We start from the raw sequence: 18,778 nt of genomic DNA on the forward strand, positions 1-18,778 counted from the left end.
AAATAATATAGATATAGATATAGATGCATCGACATCTGGCAACATGGGACTTGGCGGCATCTGTAATACCCCTTCGTATGTGGCCTTCACTAACATATAGCGCCTTTGGAGATGTCACGATGAACTTGGTGGCCGCCAATCAAAGGACATGTCGATACACAGAGAGAGAGAGAGAGAGATGAAGTTCCTCTCCCAATCATCACCAACAATGACTACCTTTCCATTTTTTTAAAAATTAACGAGGAGTTAGCCAATTCAAATATGGTTTGGTTAGGGAGCCAAGTTTGAGAATTGTTTCATGCTTCTTGTTGCCTCCCGAACCTGCAGCTTAAATAATAAAATAATAATATACATACAGATATAAATATAGACTTTATATTTGCGAATTATTAATGCAAAATTCTATACTTAACCAGTAAGATAACCAGTAAGATTTGTCCAAACATTTGGTGGTATCAACCTACTTGTACGCATCGGTCATGAATACTACTAGTTTAGCTTGCCGCTAGTGCGCAAGTCAGAGAAGCTTTTGCTTGGTTTTCTTCTACAACTGCGGTTCCACACTGTGGTGGCAGCAAGCTACCATGGCTTCCTACTCCGACTTCTTCTTGGAGCTCAAGGTAACCCACGCGTACATCTGCATGGCAGTAGACATTTTTTCTCACATTAGGTTATCTCAATCTGCATTGTACCACTCGGTCTTTCATAGGCCATTCACAGACATTCTCTGAAATTTTCTGTGACTGTTTTTATTAGTTTTGCTTTATTACCTCATTCTAGCAGATCCAGGTTTAAACAGAGAGAGTTTGATTTTGATTTCACATTGTGCTAGCTTCTGGACTTCGTTAAGATCTGGTCTCTATGGTAGCTGATATACATCACATTTTGCCAATGTAAAGTAGGTGCAAGTTTGCAAGCAGCTGCACCTTTTCTTTCCCCTTTTTTTTCCGCAAAGGGTAAGTGTATTAATTATTAATTACTATGAACATAAAATACGGGTAATTGTATTAATTACTATGAACAGAAAATTCAAGAGTCAGAAGTGAACTATATGTACGGCAAAGAAACTGAAGAAACCGCAGTATGCCAAGAAAACAAATCATCTCTGGAAACGAGGCCTGCATACTGTAGCTGCATCTTTTCCTGACCACAGTTGGAAAAACACAGCACATTTTAAGAAGAGAAAGAAAGCACAGTAAACTTTTGGCCGTGCCATGGCAGCTGTCTTAATGTCAGATGTAGTGCCAATGGATTTGGAATGTTTTGGTTGAGGCAAACTAATTTTGAGCAGGCTTTTAGTGCGCCAAGTTGACTTTGAGCAGCCTTTTAATGCTCCTTGTTTATTCTGAGCAGGCTGCAGACCCTTTCTTCCTCATGGCAGGCCCCAATGTGATCGAGTCAGAGGAACACATATTTAAGATGGCACGGCAAATCAAATCTGTGACTGATGAGTACGTTGATTGTCAAATAAGATTCAGGCTATAAGTATGAACTACTGCTGAGAGTTAAGAGCTGTAGTACACTGTCAAGATGTCTTCAAGTCATGACTGGTTTGAAGGAAGCTCTGGCCATTGTGTGTATATGGTTGCATGCTTTCTCTTGCATGTGGATAGTTATTTACATCAGCACTTTGCTTCAATAGGCTTTTATCTGCATACCTGTGTGTATTTCTATCACGATTCCGTCTTTCTGCGTGTTCTCTGCTGCATGTGGGAATGCTTGGATACACTGGTTCTATGCTGGTGCAAACATAAGAGCCTTTATTCAGAGCACTTCCATTTATCGTGATTCCATCTCTCCATGTAGGGTTGGGTTGAAGCTGGTATTCAAATCGAGTTTTGACAAAGCCAATAGAACATCAGCAAAGTCCTTCCGAGGGCCCGGCTTGGTGGAAGGTTTAAAGGTTTTCAGCTATTGCTATCAGACTTTTTAATGTTTTATAGAACACTACAGTGTGCTGCCTTTTTTTTTTTTCCAGAAATTCTTAATATCTATGGAATGTAGGCTTATTGTTCGAGGCACCTCTGTCATTTTTGTGTATTGTAAATGCTTGAGTGTCTATAGCTAGGGCTTTTGAGTACGAAGTGCTGTGGGGACAGTTGGTACTGCTGTATGGAAAAAGCAGCTGAACTGAATTCTTTAAAGTCCCAAGGACCTTTTATGTTGAGCAGCATTACTGGTCAATCTAAATGACCCCCTTCAATGTCCATTTTGTCAGTCTTATGACTCTAAAAACTTGAAACTCTGCAGTCCTTAAGAGTCGTAACAATGCCCAACTCATAAGTAAGTACTTGTTGAAGTTTTAAAAAAATTACTACTGGTTGTATGCTTTTGTTTCCTGCCATGCTTGCTTTAAGTTCCACCCCACAAACACTGATAAGGGTGATTAGCCATGTAATGAGATTGGCTATTATCTCCCATATTTGAAATGTTTATGATTAGGTTTCATAGGTGGAATCACTAGAGTAGAAATGTAGATGGTCACACCATATATGGAGATTAGGGATCACTTGAGAGGATAGGATGTGCAAAGTGTTGCTTGAATTCAAGGCTCAAGCCAAGCATGCATGCCCACGATAAGTTGTGAACATATGCACATATGCAGAGCTAGATTGTGAGTTGCAAAATAATCCCATAAGCAATCACGATACATCTCCACAACTTTGATTGTAAGGCGAGGGGCCCATCCTAGCTTGCCAAGGTCAATGATTAATCTTAGCTAATCTAGTACCTAGTACAAAAAGATGGTGAGCTATTGATGAAAATAAGTGGGTGCTGTGCAAAGTGTACGATTGTGATGTCTCTATCAAAACTAACATAGGAATTCATGAGCAAAGCTTTATGAAAGCTTGAGTTGTAGTGTTATTGGCTCTTTAGTGATAGATTAGGAAAGCATCCCTTTGGTCAAGTGAGTGGGAATCCAAAAAGGGTTTGTTGAATGTTGAGAGGAAGTGAAAAACATGCACAAGTACAACTTGTCTAAATCCCATTCTAAGGAGGAGAGAGGACGGTGTTCTCAAAAGCGTATTTGCCATGTTCAATTAGATTCTAGAGATAACTAAGAATGAAGGGGTGTCACTATTTATGTACCCCTCATAATAATGTCCAATTCTAACCCTTGAGGTACATTGATCAATTTCTTGTAGTGGTAATGGGCAATGAAGTGGTACAAAAAACCTTTCTCTGGGAGTGAAGTCAATAATTACACTAGTGTAACCAAGTGGTAATGATTATCATCTCTTTATTAGTGACTATCTAGCATAAGCCTTGGGCTGGTAGAAGGCGATGCCACAACCCATGTGGAGATACCTACTGGAAAGTGCACCATGCTTAGAGTTAGCTCTACAGGCAAGTACTCCCTAGGAGAAGTGAGAGCATGAACTTGAGAGGTTCTATGACAAAAGTAAACGAGAAGGTTCCATACAAGATGGCATAGTTGTATCTTCACGCGGATGAACATAGGTGGTAGAACATGGCAAGCTAAGTTTGACAAAAATCAATTAAATGAGTAGGGTGGATGCTCTTCCAATCTAGTAGAAGAGGTTGCACTAAAAAGGCTAGAGCACAATCACAATGTATGCTAGCTAGTACCAACAATATCTTCCAAGGCTCTACTTTTGGCTTAGCTAGCAAGGCATGTTTGGGTAAAATTGGATCAATGATGACCAAGCCTCCCCTTCTAATGAGGAGTGTAACGTTCATTAGAAGCTCAACCAATAGATTGTGCAAAACCGTATGCCATTTTGCCATGGGAATTACTCCAAAAATAGAATTGGGTTTTATAGCCTTATTAAGCCACCAATGAATACGCAAGCAATCTTATCTAATGTTAGCTATTTATTACTACTAAAGTGAGGTTGAACGATGACATCCTAGGCCATGTTGGGCCATGTAGGAGTACCATCCCCTCATGCCATTGGACAATGGGAAAGTTGTGTAATGCTTGAGCTGAGGAGTTTACTGGGTGAATATTATAGAGAGATGCAATTCGTAGCTTTGGAGTAACATCAGCAACAAATTTCAATGTGACCACACAAGAAGAATCATAAGGCATCTCTATGGATTATAAAGAATAAAGTGTTGGAGTTCGGGGATCTATGATATTGTGCTAGTCTTAAAGACGCAAAGATTACAAGACTCATTTTTTGTTTTTTGGGGTATTAAGGTGTTGGATCAAAAACTAAAAAGATTGGGCTCCAAGAAATGCTTGATTCTTCTCTCTTCATATTGCCCAAATTACCCAATATCTAATCTAATTTAAGAATTTGGTGCGTTGTAACAATCTAGAAGAAATCAATTTGATAGGGTTTGTTTCCACCATTTTAATGGCTTATTCATATGCCAAATAGCATAAGATTATTGATTTACTCATGGATGGGGTAAATTATGCTTGTAAATTCTAATGGAGGCATTCCATACAAAGCAAGTGCACGACAACTAGGAGTGGAAAATTTTAACAGGCAATTAACATAAACTAACTTACACACATGAAATAAATGAGCAAATAAACAAAAACATGATTGAATAGGAGAGCTAGAATGCTTGTGCATGGTATATAACAATTGATAGGTTCCAAAGGTTGGCATCCCTTAGGGTATTTTTTTATCGTTATTCAAGCTTATACAAATCACAAGTGACTTGCTTTCATGAACTGGCACTCTTTCAATGCCAATGATTCCCATGTTCCTTGCTCTTGGATTAGCCCAAACTTATCTTCAGCTAGGTGACCTTGGTTGTGCTCACCAATCTTGACCAAATGCGTGACAAATTTGTAACAAACCTTTTGTATATCAATTGTTACCAAGACATGTTGGCTTAATGATATTCCAAATTAATTTAATGCTTATGTACCTTGAAAGGTGATTTGTATTATTTAAGTGTTTCAAAATATGATTAAATGTTCATCTTTTTATTTAAGGGTGGCCAATGGCCAGAACACCCTATAATTATACTTGGGTCGTCATTGATGAGATGTCCAAGATAAATTAAAAGTTTAGTTGAGTGGTCAGATTGACTAGAAAGCTCAGATGACTAAGACTTTTACACTCAGATAGTTACATTGACTAGAAGCCCATATAATGAGTGGCTTTAAAAAGTGAAACCAGATGCTCATGATCGAAGAAACAAATCATGAACCGGTGAACCTATATAATGAAGCTCTCTAGAAGCTCAATTTGGTGACTTTTAAACTTTAGGAGGAGGTTTAAAAACTTTTTTCTCTAGAACATGTGGCATCTAGAAGAGGACATGTGTCATTTTGAAGAGGCAAGTGTCCTTACACTTGTCATTTTTAACAAACACTTGTCATTTGTAGCCTTTACTTTTCACTTTTGAGTAGCTTTTCACTTTCGAGTACCCAAGCCCCACACCTACATATTGGAGGTCTCTCTTTTCATATGAAACAAGCTCTCATGATGAAATTTCAGCCGTATGCTTTGTACTCCTATCTATCTCTTATTCAAGAAGCACTTTCTATTTAGCTTGATTTAATCCAAGTACTAAAGAAGAGAATCAACTTATTGCTTGGAGATTGCAGAAATTAGAGTTTCAAACCCTAATTTTTAGAATTGCAGCAAATTACCCTTATTGTATATGGTTCAAGTCAGGCAGTTGGTGCCTGGGGTTTTGTTTAAATAAATTCTTGTCAATGAGGGGGGGTTGGTTCCCTCTCAACGTGGTGTTGACTCCTCTCTCTCTCTCTCTCTCTCTCTCTCTCAAACTTCTAATTTTCATAGTGATAATTGATTGATTTGGTTAAGTTCAAATTGTTGTTATCCTCATGTTCTTCCCCGCCCTTACAAATTTGCTCTGAATCATACTCTTTCAAGTGTATGTATAAGAGTTATGATGTCCTCAGCCCAGTTGACCTTCCATATGTGATATTGGTAGTGCAAACTTGGTCCCATACAATCATTGTGGAATATAAGCAAATCTTAGTTTTAAACGGATTTAATATTCTATACGAAGCCTCGGCCTTGTTATGCATCAATTTGAGTGATATGCGTGGTATCAAATTCTTCATTGTTGTTGTAATAGTCACCATGCCTAGAGCTTAGGGTTCTAGACTAGAAGTTAGAACATAATTGAATTAAAAATCTTAGGTGAAGCTTAACTAAATCATGAGAATCTCTCTCACATTTCTCATTCTAGTGACATATCCCCCTCTTGAAAGATCACAAGTGACCCCGATTGCACACAAATAAGTTTGGATAAGGCATATTAAATGACTAGTACATGTGACTAAGTAACCAAGCATATTTTTGTTACTACACATATTGCAAGGTGTACAATTATCAAAATGGTAGTCACTTTACTAAAACCAAGCACAATTGTACAACCCCATAACTATCAAAATGGTACTCAGTGCACAAGTAAATAATCAAGCATGATTGTAGAAACACGTGTCAGCCACATTGTCATAGAAGCCTCCAAGTTCATTGCTTGCAAAAGGCCATAGGGTGCAACAAACCAATAGCTTCTTTTAAGCAATGCAAATTCTTTACATAAGCATCCATTAACATTAGTATCTTGATATATTGCAACTATAGACCACAACTTCTTTTGACACCAAAGAGTGACCATGCATTTTAAAGGATCCATCCCTTTCAACGGTTGAACTTAGCATACCATATGCTTTACTTGCTACAGGTCCAAACACATCAAGCAAGAGCATGAGATATTCACATGTTCCCATATTTGTTGTGTGTTCCTCCTCAAAGCTCACACCTTAAGTTGATCAAGTTTACCAAAATAGCCAAACAAGATATGCAAAACCTCAAAACACAAATTCATGACTGAAACTGCAATATCTTGAACATAAAGGCTCTAGCAAGCTATAACTAGCTACCATATGATAGTGCAAAACCTCTCAAGATATGCCAACCAAGATATGCAAAACCTTAAAACACAAATTCATGATTGAAACTGCAATATCCTGAACATAAAGGCTCTAGCAAGCTATAACTAGCTGCCTTACGATAGTGCATGTCATAATGCCATCTTGATAAAGACGGTAAATTTTACCTCTTTAGTTGTAATTGTTGTGCTAAGAAATGCACTTAGCCACTTAAACAGCCCCAAAACATGCTTATTTTAGGCTTATTTTAGCCAAAACCCTAAAACGGGGAGCGGATCGAGAAAGTTAAGTGGGAGAGGATCTAGAACCCTAGTTTTCTATAAATTGGCAGCTAGCCCTCTACTCTTTCACAATCTCGTTTTGTAGGTTTCAAGTGTTACCAGCTTGCTGCCCATACCCCGGTCACGGAGAACATCTCAGCCCTTGTTGTCCATCACTGTTCCCTACAGCCTGGCGCCTGTTTTCAGCCCTTCGCATGCTGATTGCTGTTGTTTCTGCTTGGTGATTGACCGCTGTTTATCTGCACTGCTGCCGTATAGCCTACCACGCCAGTAAACTGCTGCGTTTGGAGGATCCAGCTGCCGCCCTGATAGTTTTCTCTCTCCTGTCTGCAGTCATTGCAATCTTTCTCTCATGCAGGCTGTCCTGCCTGTGTTTCAATTTGGGAATTCTCAAGGAAACTCCCAGTCACAACTCAACTTGGGTGGCAGAATGTACCTAAAAAGAATAGGCATTGTCAACATTGTCAAAAGGCTGGCCATTTTGACGATGAGTGTCAATCAAAGGCACGAGGCACAACACCAAAACCTAAGTCTTAGATCCTTGCCCCTTAGTCGGGCAACCCCCAGCAGGGGAGGCAGGATGATGGCAAGGGGCAGTTTAAAGGTCAGACTCACACTGCCATCGCACAGTCATCTCGGTCGACAACGTTCTCAACTCCAGAGGACTTGTCTGACTGGTCTGCAGAGGCCCATATCGTCTCCATAGAGATATCAGATGCGAGTCTCGTCCACATCTGTGAGTTGTCTCTCGACGAGGTTACTGCAGAGGCCCACTCGTCACACCCAAGCACTTCAGCTCCAGTTTGGATTGTGGATAGTGGAGCTACACATCACATGACTCCTATAGAGGACATTTTCCGTATCCAAGCCCTTGCAGCCGGGTGGGTCCGTGTAGGAAATAACTCCTCGGTTAAGATTTAGGCTCAAGGTTGTATCAGTTTTGCCACTAACAAGGATCCGGATTTGGCTTCGCTGGATAATGTATATCATGTCCCTCAGCTTGGGGTGAACTTGTTACCTGTTCAACAACTTTGCCGGTTGGGGCGAGCAGTTTTCTTTATAGTGATTACAGTTGAGGTTCTTGACTCTGAGACTGGTTTAGTGATTGCTCACGGTGAGGCACAGCCTAATGGCCTATACCACATGACTCATTTTCTCATTGAGCCAACTGTCGAGGGCTCCGTGTTCCATAGCTTCCTGGCCTTAGTCACATCTTGGGAGCCTATGCACAATGAGCGTCTTTGGCATTTTCGCAATGAGCGTCTTTGGCATTTTCGCTTAGGGCATCTTGGTTATGACTCACTTTATGAGTTGTCACGCCGTGAGTCGGTTGAGGGCTTTCCACGCCTGAAGCTAGCTCGAGATGTCTGTAAAGCCAGTCAGCTCGGGAAGCAGCACCGTACCCCATTTCCTCAGCAGTCTACACATAGAGTTAAGGAGTCTCTTAGATTGATTCACGTTGATCTTTGCGGACCGACATCCACTGCCGCTTTGAACGACACGTTGTATTTCTTTTTGATAGTGGATGATCATTCTCGATACATGTGGGGGTACTTCCTCAAGCATAAGTCAGATGCTTTTACATATTTTTTTGCTTGGGTGCTGCTGGTTCATAACCAGACTGGTCGTCGTGTTAGGTGCACGAGGAGTGATAGCGGTGGTGAGTTCATCTGCTACGAGTTTTTCGAGTTTCTATAGAAGCATGGTATTTCTCGCCAGCTTACCTCTACCAACTCCCCCTCTCAAAATGGAGTCGTAGAGCGTAGGAACCGCACAGTCATGGAAATGGCATGCTCTATGCTGTTTGCAGCAGAGCTTCACGAGTGCCTTTGGGTCGAGGCTGTTAACACTTCGGTGTACATCCTCCACGGGTGTCGGATTGCGGCTCTTTCTCAGAAGACCTCGTATGAGGCATTTTTTGGCTCTCGGCATGTTATTTTCCATTTCAGAGTCTTTGGGTGTCGTGCGTATACACATATACGCTTGATGACAAGATAGGTAAGCGTACTCCCCGAGTTGATCTCCTTATTTGTGTGGGAGATTCCTCTTAAGCGAAAGCCTATCGTTTGTTTGATCCTTGGACAAACAAGGTGATGTTAGGCGAGATGTTGTTTTTGACGAGAGGGATACCCTAGGACAATTTGATGCACACATCTATCGTTCTGTTGTAGAAAAACTTCTTTGGTTAATTTATACTAGGCCAGATTTAGCTTACTCAGTTAGCATACTCAATCAGTATTTCACAACACTTAGGATGTCACATTGGATTGCATGTCTTCGTGTGTTGCGTTATTTGCGGTGTACTTTTTCTTATGGCTTGACATATGGTTCTGGCTTATGTTTGCAGGGGTACACTGATTCTGATTGGGCAAGAGATCCTAACATCCGGCGTTCCCATGGCGGCTATCTCTTTACCTTGGGCACTGCTTCCATTTCTTGGTCCAGCCGTAAGCAAGAGACGGTGGCGGCTTCCACGGTTGAGGCCGAGTACCAGGCTCTCTTCGATTGGCACCATCGAGGCTATCTATGTGAGGAGTTTACTGGCGGCGTTTCATTTTCCATGTAACTCTCCCACAGTTGTCTATTGCGACAACCAAAGTGCCATTGCCCTTGTGGGCAATCCAGTCATCACACCACGGATACGGCATGTGTGTGAGTTCACTTTCACTTTTCCAGAGAATAGGTTGAGCTAGGCACTATTCGCCTAGAGTTTGTGCCTTGATCAAATAATTTTGCAGATATCTTGACCAAAGCGGTCAATCGGCCGGTTCTTCAGTACCTGCTACCCAGGATTGGCTTGGGTACACCCTTTCCTACTTGGCATAACACATATTCGTTGCATAACACATGGCAGTTCTCCTAAAGGCAGTTTCCCTACCCTTGCTTGCTCGCTTTGCTTGTCTTGCTAAGCCCACCGTTTTTTTGCCTCTCACATATTCAACACATGATTGGCAGATACACTCACTTTTATAATCCTTAGGTACTTATCCTCGTCAGTGCGAGGGATTGGCTTGCTAGTTTTGTGAATAACTTGGGTTTAAAACTCTCTTTATCTTTTTCTATTTGTCACTTAATCAGCCACTGTCCCTATATTACTTGTGTATTTTCAAAACACTTTAAAAAAAAAAAGTCCATTGTTGATTCCATCCGCCTTTGTAGGCCTTGGTAGGCCCTTGGGCAATCGACAAGCATCCTTGCTCCAATGCCCTCACCTCTCTGGGGTGATCACTTGGGCTTCCTTGGTAAGATATCCATCGCCTTTGTAGTCTTGGTAGGCCACTGGGCAGCCGATGTGCACCTTTTGTCCGATGCCCTGGTTGCTTTGGGGTGGGACGCCTTGGGGTAAATCAAAATTTAGGCTGGCCTACTTTTCTCGCCCTATTTTGGGCGTGAGAAGAGGTGTTGTGCTAAGAAATGCACTTAGCCACTTAAACAGCCCCAAAACATGCTTATTTTAGGTTTATTTTAGCCAAAAGCCTAAAATGGGGAGCGGATCGAGAAAGTTAAGTGGGAGAGGATCTAAAACCCTAATTTTCTATAAATTGGTAGCCAGCCCTCCACTCTTTCACAATCTCGTTTTTGCAAGTTTTAGGTGTTACCAGCTTGCTGCCCACACCCCGGTCACGGAGGACATCTCAGCCCTTGCTGTCCATCACTATTCCCTACAGACTGGTGCCTGTTTCCAGCCCTCCGCACACTAATTGTTGTTATTTTTGCCTGGCAACTGATTGCTGTTCATTTGTACTGCTGTCGTACAACTTGCCACGCCAGCAAACTGCTGCATTTGGAGGCTCCAGTTGCCGCCTTGACAGTTTTCTCTCTCCTATCTGAAGTCTCTGCAGTCTTTCTCTCTTGCAGGTTGTCCTGCCTGCGTTTTCAGTCTTTCTCTCTCTTGCAGGCTCCGTTTTCAGTCTTTCTCTCTCCTGAAGGCTATCTTAACTGCGTTTTTAGTCTTTCTCTCTCCTGCAGGCTCCGTTTTTAGTATTTCTCTCTCCTCACTGCTGTCTTCTAGCTTCTCACTGTTGCGTTTGTTGGTGTTCGACATCCAGAGGCTACCTTGCTGCGATTCGGGATTTGTTTGGAGTATGACACACTCTCCAGCTCATTACCCCTGCCCTGATCCTAGAGATACAGGCATTCGAGGTTCAATATTCATTCATTGCATAGTGTGTTTGCTGCATGAGCATTATATTATTAGTAGCCATATCATTTCATTTATTCACTATGTTCATTGTCTCTGAGTTACTCTAACCCTAACCCTAATTGTGTTCTTTTTATCAGTCTGTGCTTTGTTATACGGTTTCTGTTTATGTTTCTGTGTTAGGGTATTTTGCTTTATAGTAATTGCATTCATGTGTTCAACATGATCTTCCAAAGACCTTGCACTATGCATTCTGTGCCACTTTGCTAAGGACAATAACTTCTCTTCACTTGTTACCTCGAGACAACCATGAGCTCACCTTCTTAGAGAAGATGGGGATGTTCCAGGAATCCTTTATTGACATCAAGTATAGAAACTTGTGCTTGCACACGAGACAACCATAGGCTCACCCACTTGATAAAGATAGTGATGTCTTGGCAACCATGAAACTAGCTTGTTGAAATAATCTAAAGGGTAGTAAACTTAACTAACTTGTGTCCATGAAATAAGGGAGCAAATAAACAAGTCGCTTGAACAAGAAATGTAGAATGCTCTTGAAAGGTAGATGAAACATGATAGGTATCAAATGTTGGTGCCCCTTACAAGATTTCTTTATCATTATTCAAAGCTTACATGAATCACAAGTGGCTTGCTATAGAAAACAACACCTTCTTAATGTTAGTGATTTCCACGTGCCTTACTTTTTAAGCAGTCCTAACTTGTCTCTAGTACTGTGTCCTAAGTTTCATCAACCGAAATGCACTCTAAATTTCTCCCCAATTATGCATAATAATTCATGCTGGCAGCTGTCCTCAACCCAATTGATGTTCACATGTGACACTTAAAGCGCAAACTTGGTCTGACATACTGTGTGTTGCAAGCAAGATGGAATACAAGTAAATCTCGATCCTAAAGTGATCTAATCTACTATACGAAGCCTCAACCTTGCTTATGTATGCTTTGCTTTAATCTTTGTGCACCTAATTTGCTGTCAAACTGAGTAAATTCAGACATGCACCACTGCAACAGCCAACCGATATTTAATTCATGCCTTTATCCAAAGAATGATTACCTTATTCCTTGCTATATGCATTCCATTAGGTCTTACCTTTCATTCCCCTAATTTTTCCATGCATTTCTCTTGATAGAAGAGCTACAATCTCACTTTCTTTGTGTTGAACTTATCCAAAGATGTTTCCAATGAAACAATTGAGAAGAGAAGGAATCTAGTAATATATTGTTCACAACATCCAATCCACATTGCTACATTATTTTTATACTGCAACCATGTGCTGAATTGCAGCTATCCAAACTGTCAAGTGAATGTGATATGCCTCAATAATGACATTCAGTATTTTTGTAACATGTGTGTAAATAGTGTTTAGAAATGGTTTTTTAGGTCATTTTGGATGTGTGGACAGATTGTAGTAATGACTCGTTTTGGTTAAATTTTTCTAATACATGGGATTATTTCTTATCTTTGAGCTTGATTTTTAGCTAGGCTGTCTCATAAAGTTGGAAGAGAACATCAATGAGAACATTTCATCCTCTCACTAGCCTACTCAAATTCTTCACTATTTTGGAGATATTGGTCTCAAAAAATAGAAAATGATGTTTTTAAAACACTTTGTTGTTTTGGGAAAAAAAGGTGCATGGGTGTCTCAACGTATTTGGAGTTGACACAGTTTCTTAAAAGGAAAAGTAGGCCGAGGGGCTCTATTCTAATTCTTCATGATCATGAGATTGAGATTGGGATTGTGAGTGTGATCGAGAGAGAGTGACATTGCAATTGAGATTGAGATCCACATGTACATGACTTATGTTGGGGGTGGTCGGGATGTTTGAGCTCCATCTAGGAGTGCATGTTGACAAGTTGCTGCTGCTACTCTATAATTCTGATCAATTATAAATAAATTTCTTCTTCTATTCTCTTATCGTCATAAATCTCTTTTATCAATTTGGTTTTCTTTCTGGTCTAACGTGATTGCAAAGAAACTGCATTGCAAATGACAACAATACATGCATAAAAGGGCTACAATGATTAATTGCTTCAAATTAATTGGTATAGGCTTGTTTTCAAGCGGTTTCCCGTGGCACAACTAATTCGTGGATGTGACTATCACCCTTATTGTTAGACTGCTACTAGCCTTGGGACGATTGAAGTGTCCAATGACCTTGCCACCATTGTTGATAGACTCCTATCAAGCTAGTATTATCCAAGCATCCAATGGACCTTGTCATCCTTGCTGATAGATCACACTTCAATTTATGCCTTTCAAATGCAGGGAGCTGCCCTTCAAAGGTGGTCTACTAGATCATTGAATGAGGTGTAGAACTTTCCTTGGCTTTTGTGTGAAGGCAAGTAGGATAAGGTAGCTTGGAAGTTAGTCCGTACAATAGTCTAAGAGACACCTTCTCAATGAGTAGTAAGGTAAGGTCCATGTGCCTTTGTTTTCATATTAGCATATGTGGCTACCAACATGAATGGCTGAGGCCGAATTTGAGCAACTGTTTGCCTTTCTTGGGAGTACATGTAGTGAACATATAGGACATTGAGGCCCCCATGTTTCTTTGACAAACAAATGACCTTAGACTTAAGTAATCAAAGTGCTTTTATCAGAATTCAATACAAAAATGTATCAATATATTTTTCACTGCTAATCAAGATACGTCGATGAAACTTAACTTATTCTCCAGCAATGATTATGTTCCCAATGACATTTTAGTATGAGCTTTAAACTGGAGCTAGAGTTCCAACCAAGTACCAACAGATCCACAACTTTCTTTGCAATGGAACCATTAACAAAGCTAACCATGAAAGAGTGCTGATATATAACTGATGTCTTAAAGCCTGCAGTTATAATATGTCTCACCAGGCATGCACAAAACTCTGTTCATGTAGTGCTTATCAAAATGAGAGTACTTAGACAATCAGGCCACATTAATTCTAGAATTTGGTGCGATGATGGTTTTCAATGGTCATAAAAGCGCACTATTTCTTCAAAATCGACCTAGTAAACATGCTGGTATCTTTAATTGTACTGAACTTTTCATGCCAATGGCAGATTTTGGAGAAGGTGAAGACCACCTTTGGTCTACCCATAGTAACTGATGTACATGAAACCTATCAGGTAGGCAATGCTTTATGTAAGTTCACTTTTTATGGATGCACATTGATTTATAACTTCAAACGACTAATTTGAATATGAAGTTGTGTTTCTGCTACAAGGTCTTTCACCTCAAATGATGTTTTTCGAGGGAAATCTATTGATAGTTGGCCTAGGAGAACCTTCTTAAAATTTCTAGCAGGAGAATATGGACCATTTTGATGATGAAGAAATCTCATCTCTGCCCACCAGCATTGCTTTTAATTGTGTCATACATTCCCAGGACTCTGTTCTGAATATCAGTGGATTTTTCAGGGATTTATGTGGCTGCATGATAAACTTCATTGTCTGCTTTACATTGCTGATATCTAAGCTGTGTCAAACTCCATCTGCCTTCTTGGCAGAAAAGAAAATCTTTTATTGCAGTGAGGATTCTAAATATGTGTAGGAACTGGACCTTCAATTCATGATAGGCTTGCTTTCCACATCAAACCCTCTTGCATGATGGATTTTTCTAGCATCTTAGTTTATTCTTTTCTCTTGGGCTTTCATTCTTAGCTCTTTTAAGTGTTAGGGTAAACACTACCATCATTCCTGCTAGTCTATGAGATATGGACATTTAATTATTGTACCTCAGAAGTTGGTTGTGTGTTTAAACTTGGAGCCAGGTGAAAAGTGCCAGTGTTTTTGTCCTTGTTTTGTATGTGGTCAGTTGTTGGTTTTTTGCAGCTGACATCAGGTGTTTTTAGTGTGAACCAGTGGGGAAGATAGCTGACATTATCCAGATTCCAGCGTTCTTATGTCGTCAGGTATGACCAAGTCATTGATCTCTTTGAAAATGATTTTTCTTAGTTTCACATATCTATTAATAGGTTTCATATGTATTAAAAAGATAAACCGACTTCAATACTCTTCTTTGTTTAGCTGCATTTGTTTTTCTGCTCATTATTCAGACTCGTGGCTAGTATGCAATTCCCTTTGATTTATTGCTGGGCAAAGGGTCAGCCAGCTCTAGTTGGGAGATTCGTGATCATGGGATGCAGGGAGATGTGTGAAGCTTGCATACTACAGAGGTTTGCCATGAGATGTACTCCATAGGGAGATGCTCAAGCAAGCACAACTAGTTGAGTCTCAACATTCTTCTAGCTAGTGGCACTCCACAGCTTTGTGGTTATGTAGGTGGCTAGGTCAGGGCATTTTATTGTGGTTGTCTTTCAAGTTTATGCCTTAAATTACTTGTGTTCTAATAATATGCTGCTTTGGTTTACTATATACTATTTTCTTGTACATGCATGATCCTCACCAAGGGTGTCTCTGTGGAGCATCTCCTCTTGTTTTATCTCATCTAAAATTGGTATTGGAGCAAGAAGACCTTGTGAATTAAGGTACGATTAAAAAAAGCTAAATTTTCAATCAGCAAAAAGCAAAAAAGACCTCCCAAACTGCCATGTACACAACTGCCTGAAAAGTGCTCATGATGGCTCCAAAAGTACCGCAGTTGCATCAAAAAGTTGATGACTTAAGTAGGGAGGGCAATTGATACTGTTGCCTGATCAAAATAGCCAATGGGGAACCCTACTGATCTCACGACAGTAACACAGCATTAAATTGCTGAGAAAGGTCAATTTTCAACTCCTAGATTGTCCATGACTGCTGTAAATAGGAAAATTGCTACCATAAATGCATAAAAGACAGCAGATCTGCATTCGTGCTTGACCTGGATAGTTACTGTAAACAGTTCCAGAACTTCAAAAATTAGCTCATGCTGAGCTTGAGAAAGGGAAAACAGCAAGCTGGTGCAGATTCGTGATGCTTGTTCAGCCAAGTGGACATCAACTAAAAAGCAGCAGCAGCTGACTGAATTTGTTGGGAAGTGATGCTGATTTGGAATTTTGGAATCACTTTGAGCTGGATTGGGCATGTATGGAGGGGACCGCATGCTGAATTCATATGCAGCTATGACAAAATTTAAGGAAGTGCTTCACCATGTATTTGTTCAGCTAATGAATTCACTTTTTCTTTCTTTTTCAATTCCAACATAATATTATAAGAACACGAAAATGAAAGAAAAGGTTTTAATACAAATCTTGCAGAGTGATTTTTAGGGTAGAGATGAACCCACCAAAGTGAAAAGGTGCCTATGACTGATCCAAAAGTATACATTGAGGCAGGTGAGAAAAATTGGAAACATTACATAGCTGCTCCGGAACAACATGAAACATTGATGTCTCAAGTAGATAACATGGAGATGCAATTGTGCATGTTCATGTAGATGATGGACATCAAGAATTGCAATTAACAACTTTAGTGGAGCTGGTTGAGAAGGGTAAGGGAAAAGGAAAAGAAACATAGGACACTAGGTCCATACCCATAGATGCTAATACACCTTCAACTTCAAAGGATGTTGGAGATGCAATTGGGAACCCTATTGTCATATCTAGTGATATTCAGCCCAGACAACAATTCCTAAAGGTGAGGGTAATCCTGTCCTAAGAGACAGGAGATCTCCATAGATATTTCATGAGAGACCAGGAGTTTCAGAAATATGTGTGCATCAGGTATGGTTGCAGCTACTGCTCTCCAACTCTTGAAAACCTTGCTCCTAATACATCCAAATTGGTTGATGAGGCTAGCCACATCTTTGATTAGGGAGAACATACGACATTTGGGATGATTGCATGATTGGCGATTGATCTTCTTCATCACAGTTGGGCCTAGTGTCAGGTTCGTCTAACCCTTTTGAGTCATTTGAATCAAAAACCTTCCTATGTGTTTCCTTTTGTATGCATGATTTCAATCGTGACAAGTTTGAGGATGTGAATGTAAATTGAGGAGGCTCTTGAAGTAGACATACTTTTGTAGGTATATTTGATGCTTCGATTTCCTTCGAGTATGGTGTTGGTAGCTACTATTCTCAAAACCCGCTCATCCCTCAACCTTATGGTCAAAACATAGGTCTTCTTTCTTCCGCTTTCGTTAACTTAGAATTGCACTCCATATTTGCATCCAACACACTAGGATTTGGATCATTTGTTTCAGTTACTAGCACCTTATATTTTTCTATACTACATGTTAGCTATCCACAGGTGAATGCAACTTTGCATTCTAGTACATCGCTTTAGTAGGAATGCCACCTTCTAGCAGTGTGCCTTACACCCACCCACAAGTGAGCACACATGTTTATCTTGGGACGGTTGTGATGGATATTCCCCTCACTCCCCTTGGACACTCACCACCCCATTTAGTTGCCTTTTTTTGCTTCATCCTTCTTCACGGTTCTCGACACCTCACAAAGTTCCACATTAGGCTTCTTCTCCTTTAGCATTGTTATCCATGGTTGAGAGGGGGTTTCTTTACTCATTTGGTACCTATAGGTTTTGGCATTATCTTTTTGCTCGACATCGACATCCCTTTTGCATTACATGATCATCATCATCTTTGTCAAAGGGTGCTTAGTGAACAATTTTCCCACGTTGCAGGACATTGTCCAAGTGGTACCTTGTTTCATGCACATTCTCATCATGTAGCATTCCTCTATGCATCTCATTGTGCATAACACCTTTAAGCACACTGCTCTCTTTGGATTTCGAGTTGTCTCCATTGGCTGTAAATACCTTTACACCCCTTTCCTTCGTCATTGACACCCTTGCAAGCTCTTGTCTACATACTATCTGGTTTGTGATTTGTGAGCTAACCATCCCTTTTCCCTACGTGGACATGAATTTATCCAAAGGAAAGAAAAAAGTCTAAAGTAGTTTTATAATGCCTTTGTTGGTCTTGATAGACCATTGGGCAGCTGATGAGCTCTTGGGGGCCCTGGTTGCTTTGGGACCTCTTGGGGTACACATAGGGTGAGCTACACTTGGCAAGCTGTTTTGGTTCTAGTTTTGGGCTTGAGAAGGGGTGCTAAGCTAAAAAAAGTGCATTTTATGTTAGATCTTAACAAGCTTATTTAAGCAGTCTCAAAACTCAAACTTAAATGCTAAGAAAAGTTTTTGTCCCATAAGCAAACTCCCACAGTTCAGTTGGTTCGTCGTCTATATGTGGATGGTGTGCTAAGTCACCTAGTATCCTGGCTTGGTTGGTTTAGAGCTTCAGCCTGCCCGATCTAGTCTTCACCACTTAGTGGCTGCCAGCTCCATTGCTTGTGGCTGCCACATGCCTTCAACAAATGGTGCCATCATTTCCAGCAGTCACCCACCAGCCTAGAGGTTACTGCTGCTTCACTTTGCAGCCCAGCTGTATGGTGATTGCTCCTGCACTGCTCCATGACCTGATCCAGCCTGAGTTTTGCTATTTACACTTGGCACATGACCATCAACTTCCAATGATTGCCTCAGCTTTTGACTGGCTATTTGTGGGCATCCAGGTTGGCGGACAGCCGCGTTTTCAG

General features: G+C 40.6%; 1 protein-coding gene across 4 annotated transcripts in view; it reads left to right on the top strand.

Annotated features, from left to right (window-relative positions):
* The first annotated feature begins 446 nt into the window (after nucleotides 1–446).
* The window catches only part of LOC148038403 (2-dehydro-3-deoxyphosphooctonate aldolase-like), a 90,018-nt gene continuing 71,686 nt past the window's right edge, over nucleotides 447–18,778 (top strand). For 2 of the 4 annotated variants that reach the window (XR_015689488.1, XM_087671541.1), the window contains exons 1-6: nucleotides 447–620; nucleotides 903–956; nucleotides 1,354–1,451; nucleotides 1,807–1,903; nucleotides 14,344–14,409; nucleotides 15,135–15,194. Coding sequence is in view for 3 of the 4 variants with exons in the window: in XM_087671541.1 (XP_087527667.1) it covers nucleotides 585–620; nucleotides 903–956; nucleotides 1,354–1,451; nucleotides 1,807–1,903; nucleotides 14,344–14,409; nucleotides 15,135–15,194 (411 nt within the window). In the remaining variant the exon portion in view is untranslated. Of the gene's footprint in view, nucleotides 621–899; nucleotides 957–1,353; nucleotides 1,452–1,806; nucleotides 1,904–14,343; nucleotides 14,410–15,134; nucleotides 15,195–18,778 lie in introns of all 4 variants that reach the window. The other 2 variants (XM_087671549.1, XM_087671546.1) reach the window with 2 other exon arrangements.

This window comes from Lygodium microphyllum, chromosome 3 (assembly GCF_053477565.2).
Source record: "Lygodium microphyllum isolate KBCC chromosome 3, Lygodium_microphyllum_v1.1.10, whole genome shotgun sequence".
In the NCBI taxonomy this organism is placed as follows: domain Eukaryota; kingdom Viridiplantae; phylum Streptophyta; class Polypodiopsida; order Schizaeales; family Lygodiaceae; genus Lygodium; species Lygodium microphyllum.